This window comes from Tenrec ecaudatus, chromosome 11 (assembly GCF_050624435.1).
Source record: "Tenrec ecaudatus isolate mTenEca1 chromosome 11, mTenEca1.hap1, whole genome shotgun sequence".
Taxonomy (NCBI): Eukaryota; Metazoa; Chordata; class Mammalia; order Afrosoricida; family Tenrecidae; genus Tenrec; species Tenrec ecaudatus.
The window spans coordinates 63,881,717-63,891,857 of record NC_134540.1 but is presented as its reverse complement, the minus strand read 5'-3'; the positions used below and the strand labels follow the sequence as shown (position 1 = coordinate 63,891,857).

The 10,141-nt window shown below is 51.6% G+C and overlaps 1 protein-coding gene across 1 annotated transcript; it reads left to right on the top strand.

Moving 5' to 3' along the window:
• The first annotated feature begins 2,771 nt into the window (after nucleotides 1-2,771).
• C11H2orf68 (chromosome 11 C2orf68 homolog) lies at nucleotides 2,772-6,627 on the top strand. The gene is made up of 4 exons (XM_075563089.1): nucleotides 2,772-2,988; nucleotides 3,068-3,186; nucleotides 4,322-4,473; nucleotides 4,837-6,627. Exons 1-4 carry the CDS (start codon nucleotides 2,882-2,884, stop codon nucleotides 4,957-4,959), a joined length of 501 nt encoding a protein of 166 aa, XP_075419204.1. The 5' UTR covers nucleotides 2,772-2,881; the 3' UTR covers nucleotides 4,960-6,627.
• Nucleotides 6,628-10,141: the final 3,514 nt, after the last annotated feature.

Sequence of the window (10,141 nt, the reverse complement as noted above, 5' to 3'; positions counted from 1 at the left end):
AGTTGACACATAAGAAAGTGCACATGTAGAAACAAAGTGTTTTGAGGATGATGGCACCAAATGTACTTGACTCCATGGATGGATGTATGGATTGTGATGAGTTGTACGAGCCCCTAATAAAATGATTAAATTTAAAAACGAAAAGAAACTGCACATATTAGTGTAGGCTTAATGTTACATTTTGACAAATATATACAGTTGGAGCAATGGCCACAATTAACATAATGAATGTAAAAGTGTATCCCGTACCCCCACCCACCTGCTGTCACTATGGGAGGATTTGCAGGAGTCCTGGTAGTGTAGTGGGTTACTCATTAGGCTGCTGGCCATAAGGTCAACAGTTCCAAACCACCAGTAGCTCCTGGGGAGAAGGGTGAGGCTTTATGCTCATAGGCTTCCTCTGACTCGGAATCGACTGGAGAGAGTTTGAAATAAATGGACTCCTACAGTGTGTATACTCTTGGGTTTTTGCTTTTGTTTTGTCCCGGTTTCTTTTATTCAGCATGATTGTTTTGGAATTCATCCATGTTGTTAGTATATCAATAGTTCATCCCTCTTGCTCAGTAGTATTCCATTGTGTGGATGTAACTCAGTTGGTCCCTTGTTCTAATCAGGAGTTCCTAATTTTTTTTTTTTAAGAGCTTAACAATCACACAGGAGCTCTAATGGCATAGTGGTTAAGCATGGGGCTGCTAACTGCAAGTTCTGAAGTTTGAAACCACTAGCCCAGGGGGGCTCACACTTTTTCAGCATGCGAGCTACTTATAATCAAGTCAAAATGATCTACCAACTACAAAACATATATTTATTTTATTTATTACATTTATTCATAAATGCATTGAGAATTCTTTATATGTACAAAGTATATTCATGTACTTTGCATAACTGCTTGAGTTCATATTGCAGAACACAACACAATAAACTATGTACATTTTTTTGTCCTGACCTGAGTTTACTCTGATGACTTGCACTGAATGGAATGAGTCAAGGATGCATAGTCCGGACAGTGCTGCTGACAGCCGGCCTCGAGCGCACTTCCAAATGATCATCAGTCATGGTGGAACGGTACTTGGACTTAATGATCTTTATGTGGGAAAAGGCTGACTCATAAATAAGTACAGCCGAATAATGCAGACAAGGAGGTAGCACATTTTCTCATGTTTGGATACTTGAGTAAGTATCTGCGAGTAAGTTCCAGAACTGTTCATGTGCGCTGGACTTCAGTTGAATGTCGGCTTGTAGTGTCAAAATCTCCCATTCCGTATGAAAGTCTTCTTACGTGGTCCAGCACCCCCACTCATTTTAATACCCTTTCTTACGTTTAAGAGAGGAAAAAAAAAACAAGGTCTACAAATTGGCGCTAACTTAGCTTGTCATTTTTGCTGCACTTCGCACAGTTGTTTGCGCATGCGTCTGACGCCTAAGATTTCATCTGATTGGTTGTGCTGTTTATCAATGAAGGGATGGGATTGATGATAGGTTCACGTCTGTTTTTTTCAGTGCCATGCAATCTACCCACACTACATTTGCGATCGACAAGTAGATCGCGATCAATGTATTGAGCACCCCTGCACTAGCCGCTCTATGAGAGAAAGTCTGGGCTTTCTAGGCCAGTCTTGGAAACTCACAAGGCAGTTCTACCCTGTCCTATATGGTAGATGTGAGTCAGCATCGACTCGATGGTAGTAAGTTTGGGGTCGCTTTTGGTAATAATAATAATAATAATACAGGTCTGGCAGGCAGAACATCTTAGTCCTAGCCTCCCAGCGGGTTGCCTCCTCCCAACCTAGACAGTCCCCGTCCTACCGTGTCCCTATTTACAAGTGCAGAAACCGTCGCTCATTGGAACCAAAGAGTGAGCTAAGGTCACGCCGCTGTGATGGAGGTCCACACTATCACCATTAAAAGCGTCGGAAAGGCTCCACACCAAACCCTGAGGGATGTGATGGGTAATGTGTATTTTCTGATGTATTTTGGTCTACCAGATGTAAGCGGAAGTTGGGTTGAATGGATGTTATGAAGAAAGCAACAGGCGGGTCCGAGTGGTAGAAATCCGTCCCTCTGGACATCCCCTTACAGAACGGTATGGGGGAGGAGATGAGCCAGTGCGATAGTGTAGCAACGATGACATATACAACTTTCCTCTAGTTCCTAAATGCTTCCTCCTCCACTCCCCACTATCATGATCCCAATTCTATCTTGCAAGTTTGGTACAGATAGGAACTGGAAACACAGGAAATCCTGGTCAAATGACCCCTTCAGGGCCAGCGGTGTGAGTGGCCATACTGGGAGGGTAGCGGGAGGGTGGGCTGGAAAGGGGGAACGGATTACAAGGATCTACATGTGACCTCCTCCCTAGGTGACAGACAACAGAAAAGGGGGTGAAGGGAGACGTCAGACAGGGCAAGATAGGACAAAATAATAATTTATAAATTATCAAGGGATCATGAGGGAGTGGGGAGCAGGGAGGGAGGGGGAAAATGAGGAGCTGGTACCAGTGGCTTAGGTGGAGAGAAAATATTTTGAGAATGATGAGGGCAATGAATGTACAAATGCGCTTCACACATTAATTATATGAATTGTGATAAGTTGTATAAGCCCCTAATAAAACGGTTAAAAAAATTTTTTTTAAAGAAAGAAATCCGTCCCTCGCCTCTCACCGCGCCGTATCTCACCTCCACCCTGCTCAGCATCCACGCAGCGCGCAGCCACGCTCGGCCCCGCTGGGCCTCCCGAGACCGGAAGTCACGACGCGGTGCCGGAAGCGGGGCCCCGGGAACCGGAAGCGGGCCTCGGGGAAAGATGGGCCTCCTCCGATTGGAGCGCGGCCGTTGGGCCTGTTGAGACCGCGGCCGCGGCCGCTCTGCGAGCAGGGGTCCAGATGGAGGCGGCGCCGGACCCCGGGCAGGGGCTTTGCTGCAAGCCTGGTGGGCGGCTGGACATGAGCCACGGCTTCGTGCACCACATCCGACAGAACCAGCTCGCTCGGTACCGCCCCGCCCCGCGCCGCCGCCGCCCCCAGCCGGGCCCGGCCTGGCTCTCCTGACTCCCGCCCGGCTCCCCGCAGGGACGACTACGACAAGAAGGTGAAGCAGGCGGCCAAGGAGAAGGTACGGAGGCGGCACACGCCCGCGCCGACGCGGCCCCGCAAGCCCGATCTGCAGGTCTACCTGCCGCGACGCCGAGGTGAGGCCGCCCGCCGCCATCAGCGGTCCCCGCGGGCGCCGGGCCCTGGGCTGCGACGCTCGCCCTACTTACCTGGAAAAACCACTCCGCGTCCCCGCGCAGAGCTCCCACCGCGGCGGCCCCCTTCCTTTTAATTACTTCTTGCCCCCCGGGGAACAGGGAGGGCTTGTAGTCCCCGGTTAAGAGTCAACCTGACCATCACAGGGGGTCCCTGGGAAATGCCCTAGCCGGCCGGAAGGTGTGTGTAAGTTGGCCCTCGCGGCCCGCTATCTGTCTCCCCGGGCTTTAGCAGCGAGAAAGCCTGGCCAAGCTATCAGGGACCAGGGTACCATTGTGAAGGAAAAGTGCAAACCCAGGAAAAGAATCCCCCATCCCCTGTGATCTAGGGGTCCCAGTAGCGAACAACGTGAGGGGTCGCCAAGCCTAAACGGAAGGGCTTTTCCTTTTTGAACACACTGTCTCATTGAGTCTTTACTCCCCAGAAGATGCACCAGATTGCTACACCTGTGTCCCGGGTTAGGACACTGAGGCATAGGGAGTAACTTGGCTCAGAGCTGCTACATGGCAGAACCTGGATTTGATCCCATGAGGGGCTCCAGAGACTGTTCACACCACTCCTCAGTTACCTTCCAATTCTCGGCCTTTTGGCCAAGATCAAGTGTAGTACCTTCCAATTCTGTTCACTAGGTAAAAAGACATTGTAATCACCTTTTTTAAAAATTAATAAATCTTTTTATTGGGCTCATACAACTCTTATCACAATACATACATACATCAGTTGAGCAAAGCACCCTTATACATTCGTTGCCCTCGTCATTCTCAAAATTCGCCTTCCACCTGGGTTCCTGGAATCAGCTTGGTTTTGTAATCACCTTCTGTAAGACAGGATGGTGCTGGGCCCCAGCAAGGATATAAAACTGGCAACACATCTCCCACGCACATTCTCTCTCTCTCTCTTTCTCTCTCTTTCTCTCTCTCTCTGTCTCTCTCTCTCTCTCTCACACACACACACACACACACGTCTGGTCCCATAAGATTAGGACTTTGTTTGCAGGATGTCTTCCTGCGTCATATCTTTGGGCAAGGGCATCACCTGCCTCCCCCTCTTCCCTCTCACTGTGGTTCATCCCTCCAGATGGTTCTACTCACCCAAGCAACCCTGACTATGAGGAGTCCGGTGAAAGCAGCAGTAGTGGTGGCTCTGAGCTGGAGCCTTCTGGCCATCAGCTCTTCTGCTTAGAGTATGAGGCGGACAGCGGAGAGGTCACATCAGTGATTGTGTATCAGGTACGCCGCAGGTGGAAACCGCTGCAGCCTGGAGGGCCTGGGCCACGGCAGGCCTTATTGCCAGGTCTTGAACCACTGCTTTCCCGGGGCCAGTGGGCAGTGTGTGCTCCACACAGGAGCACAGGACTGCCGGGTGATGCTTTCCAAGCACGGCCCGCTCCCAGGACACAGTGATTCTCAGAGGGGAAGCAGGGAAGGCCCGTGGCCCCCAGTGAGAATCACTCTGATGAGAAAACCTGGGCAGTGACAGCAGTCGGCAAGACATCATGTGCCACATGGCCTTCTGTGAGTGTGTCTAGTACAGGGCAGGCTGCCTTTCCCGAAGCGGCCATGCCCTGAGCTTCCTGACTCTTCTCCACATAGGACGACGACCCAGGAAGGGTGAGTGAGGAGGTGTCAGCGCACACGCCTCTGGACCCGCTTATGCGAGACGCCCTCAAGCTGCGTGTCCAGGAAGAGATCGCAAAGCGGCAAAGCAAACACTGATGGATTGGCCACATCCTCTCCAGGCTGGCACTTTCTGACTGCACTGGAAATAATTCCGCCCAGGAGCTGACTTATAGTTCCAGGGTGCCAGGTCCTCCCGCTGCCCTTGAGCCCAAGAGCTCCTGCCTCCATAGGAGAAGGGTGGTGCGGCACTGGCCACCTCTCTTGACGCCAGTAATCTCCCCGTGTGCTGACCCATTTACCAGCCTGATGTTCTGGAATATTTTGAGAAGTTTGTTCGAGTTTGGTGTTTTCGGAAAGCTGAGTCTCTGGGAAGAGCTGGCCATTCTGGCGCTTTGTGCCCTCTTGCAACTCCCTGACTGAGGTCACGTGCCATGGGACACTGGGCTGCTCCTGTGTGTGTGGCTCTTGTGGATCCTGCCGACTGCACTCCAGGGCCATGTTTTCCTGGCTCCTTTCTCAGCTGGATTTTGCGCCCGTTGCTTTGTTCTTTTCTCCCATATTCTCGCCTCAGGTAGTGTTGAGCTCTTTGACCCCACCCTCTCGCCACGCTGGCAATGTCAGCCTCCCTGAAGGTGTAGACAGTGGTCTGAGCGCCAGCTGCTCAAGACTTTGGATGTGGGGTCCTCCAGGTAATGCTGTTAGCAATAAAGTAGGAGACCTTTCCTTGTGGGGGCCTATATGCAAGCTTGTTTCCCTCCCTTTTCGTGACTTTTGCAAGTTCCTGGCTAAGCCTGCTGCCTTACACAGTTGAATAGGACCTAAGGAGAAGATACTGGAATGAAACTGCATTGATTTCTTGTTGCAAAAGCGGCCTTGGTTAGGGCTGTGGAATTCCAGCTTTTGACCTTACCTCTAGTTTGTCTCTTATCTGCTCAAACTAGAGAAGTTATCGGAACAATCTTGAAACTGTCTATCCAAATGTTGACTAACAGTCTGGAGCAAACATACAAAGGAAATTTCAACATGAGCAAAAAGTCCCTGAACCATCCCACAAAAGGACTAAAGTGAGCCTGTTTGTGACTCAGGCTCTTTTCATTCCCTAACTTCCCGGACTTATTCCCTGGAATAAAGATCTCAGGATTGTCGCAGCTTTCACCTGGTGGGTGTGTTTCCAACGAAGGGTGAAGCGGAGGTCCAACGTGCATACTGAGGCTCGGAGCCACGTCAGCGCTCCAGCAAGTTGGCCTTGCCTCTGTGGCCAAACCTGTGGCATCTGAAACCAAGCCCCCTCCCCCCCCGCCCCAGGGGTCTGTCCACATCAGGCTCTTCAAGTTCAGCCCGACTGTCGGCTAGCCCATCTCTCCCAGGAACTTTTCTCTTAGGGGATACCTGAGAGCACTGTTGGTTTGCACCGTACACCTCTGAGAGTCTTCCATCTCTGAGATGAGATGAGGCATAAGACCAGCATACCACTGCTGGCAGTGCCAGAGGAATGCCAGGGAGGGGAGGGAATGGACAAATTAGAAGGCCCTAGTGGTGACACAGCCAAGGATCAGAGTTCACTTCACCACAGAGCCAGTCTGAGGGTGAAATGCCTTAAATTTGCCAGCCCAGCGCTTCCTTCTCCTTTCCAGTAGAAAGTCTTTGCCCTGTTCCTCAACTAGGCTGGAAGTGCCTTTTGACTTAAAATGTTAACAACCATCCAACAGGCCCAGGAGGCTTGCCAAACTCCACCCCCAGGCTGCTAGCTCAGAGAACCAGTCATTTTAGCCTTCCTGTTCTTCATCTGATCTCATGACTTGGAACATAGGATTTTACTGGAGTTCTTAGGCTAGCTAGTCTTGAAATACTTTTTAGATCTGCCTTCTACAAAGCTGAACCAATCACCTGTTTTTGGATTTTATTCTAGAACTTGGAAACAAACCCAGAGTAAGGGGGGCCGGCCCCTGGAATGTTTGCCTCCCTATCTTGAAAGGAGGGAAGCTGTAAAGGGGAGCAAGTGTTTTAATTAGCGAGTGCCTGCTTTGTCCCTTTAAGCAGTATGTGGCCCTCACAAAGGCCTCAGGGTGGAGCCTGATTGGAACTCCTTGCCTTTAAACTTTTTTCTCTTGGGGCACTTTGCTTATGAAGTACAAGCCAAGAAAGCATTTCCACTTTCAGCTACAAGTGTATATTGTGGGTTAGGCATTGGAATACTAACTACAAGGTCAGTAGTTCAAATCTTCAAGCCACTCCAAGGAGAAAGTTCTGGTCTTCCATAAAGTTGCAGAAACCCCTGACCCTACCCTGGCAGTGGCGTACAGCATGACTGTGAAGGATGAAGCCTGACCTACTGGAGGTTTACCCACACGTCCTCGAAGCAGCCATTGCTTCAGACCTGTATGAAATACCTCTGGGGTACCTGCAGGGCCACCCCTTATGTGGCATCCTGGAGGAGCCCTAGTGGGGACTGTTTGAGCGATTGGTTGGGTCAAACTTAACACAGCGACTCTACAGGAGAGACACCTGGCAGTGTGCTTGGTGAAGATTACAGTCAACGGGAAAGCCCAGTGGGACAGATCTGTATCTGGGATGTCCTGGGTGACTCGGCATAGTTTGGCATCAGGCAGGTCTCTGATGTCCCAAACACTTTGCTGTCCCATTAAGTAGCTATGCCGGCAGCCTGGGCCATGCGGTGCAGCGGCAACCACCTATCCAGCTTTCCCAAGAAACAGGTCTGGGACCTGTAGCTCTCATGTCCACTCAGCAAAGTGTCCTTGTTGAAGGTAAGCTGTCCATTTAAGCCTGTGCGCTTGCTGGGCTGCAGTGGGTAATGTTACAAATGGGAGCTGGGGTGTGCAGGGGTAAAAGCCGGGTTTTTGTAGAATGTAATGTAAGAAAGGGAAAACACTGTATAGAGTGTTTTGTACTAAGCATGAGTAGGAGCTTCTGGAGGCCAGCCAGCCAGTGGGACCATCGTGGGCAGTTCCACTGCTCTTCCCTATGGAAGTGCCTCTGAAAGGACATTCCATCTCCATGGTCCACTCGGAGGGGCACTGCCAACTCAAGCCGAGCTTGCACGGTGTGGGGCAGCCCTTTGAGGTAGTGAGTGTCCAACATGCAGGCTGTCAGATCCCCCGCTGCTTCACCGATGCACATGAAGCCTTGGCCGGGAGAGAGGAGTCAAGACAGTACTCTCCTCCCTCAGAGCCCTCTCTGGGTGGAAACACTGCAGAATGTTACCAAATATTTGAAACAATTTAAGCCCTCTTGTTGAAGTCCTGCCCTATCCAGGAGGTATCAGATGATCAAGAAGCCATATCAGATCTCCCCAAGAGTTGGAGCGGGATTAAAAGTGACCCCCCAGTGAACGCTCTGCCTGCACTGGTTATGTTGTGGTGCTAACAGTAAAAAGCCAGGCACTCTTCCGAGTTCTCTTTTCAGTGTTTCTGTTTAAATCTTGGGGAAAAGGTACTTTTCAAATGCAGTATTTTTTGTTTTCCCCCACCCTCAAAAAATCAATAAACACTATTTTTGCAGCGCTGTTTTTCCAAGAGTTGTGAAATCACTTGTGTACATACAGGAATTATAGATTAAAGACCAGAGCAAGGCATTTGGGGCTGGAAAGACCTCGCTTACTTGGAGAGCTGGTTTAAGCAGAACACCTGCTTTCTTACCTGATAGTGCCCCGCCCCCCCCAACTACCCATCAAGAGGCTGTGATAGGGAAGGCTATCGGCAGACTATGGCAACTAGCAATAAGCCAAAAGTTGCCTTCTTGTCACAGATCTGGGTGTCTCTGACCGCCACATCCACATTAAAGAAGCCATTTTCGAAGTTGACTGATCCTTCCAGGCCTTCACTCTGATAATGGACTGGGATTCCACCCCAGCTCAGTCGGAGATGGCCAATAAGTTGCTAGTGAAGTAGGAAATGCTGGGGATTCATACCACCATTGGCTAGTGAGAAGAAAGTGCCTGTTCCCATGGGGTTGCAGCTGGGGCGGAAGGTGGTGCCTCTGAGAAGTAGCCCTTCCTTCCCAGGCAGAGAAGGTAGCCGCAGAGGTGGACTGGACCTTGCTCATCGTTCTGCCAGGTCTTGTACAGAGATCACCCTGCTCACCCACACGTTGGGCTCTGTTTTGACTACCTGCCCTGCAGATGGTGAAGTTTGTAAAAGGGCTCACCCAATGCATTTCTATTTCTGCCTTCCACTGGTCCCACAGTGTGCCTCCCTTGCCCCAAACCTTACCCAGGTGAGTCTGCCTCCCTGCGCCATGCCTCCCAGCACGTTTGCCTCACTCCAGCTCCTTGTGCCCGGTGGCTCCAGCTCCTTGTGCCCGGTGGCTCCAGCTCCTTGTGCCCGGTGGCTCCAGCTCCTTGTGCCCGGTGGCTCACACTTCATCGGTCTGCCCCAGCCCGCACAGTCTTGAAAGGGCTGCAACAGGAGTGTGTCATGGTATGCGCTGCGGGCAGGCACATTTCTGGTCTGTAAAAGGAAGCATTCCCACCCTTTTAATCGGATGTTTAGTGTCAGGGATGCATGCAGTAAGCTTTGTTAAAAGAGAAGTGGTTTCTTTTCACATTCATTTCCTTTCCCTAGATTCCTCTGGGGTTCGCGTTTTCCTCTACAATACACCTGGCTGTATTGGCCCTTACCTACCCTGGCCCTGACTGTAAAATAGCTATCAAATTGATATCCATTGGCCTCTGGAATCTTGACTCTGTCTAGTCAAGAACCATGGCTTGGTCACATGACTTCTGGACAGTACTCGGCGTACACTAACCTTCCGACAGCGTTGGCGGGGGGCTGTAGGGAGGGGGGGGGGTTGTGTGCGGGAGACACCTCCAAGGTGCTCGGCTCTCTTAAAGCGCTATGCTGGTTTCTGTATGGACCCGCCTCCCATCCTTTGAAAGGCACGGGAGCCCGGTGTCTGGTTGATGGCGCTCCCTCCAGTCTAACTGTCGTCAGACCCGAATGTAAAATGTCCAGCGGCGGAGGGAGCCTTCCCCCGGGCTCGTGCTGACTGTCAGATGGATCTGGAAGGTTGGTTGGCCGCCCCCGAGGGCTCTTGCCTCCAGGAGCAGGGCAAAGGGGTAACTGCGGAGGAATCTCGGCCATCAAGCGCCCGCTCTGGCCCCCGGGGCCACAGCCTGCAGCGCCTGGGTCTCCCGAAGTCGGGCCCCGCCCACATTCCCCCGTGACGCGGGCGCAGGGGCTCGGGAATTGTAGTCTCGCGCCCGGCGCCGGCGCCCGGGCCAGGGCGGCGCGGACTCCACGTCCCGGCGGGCGGCGCGCCG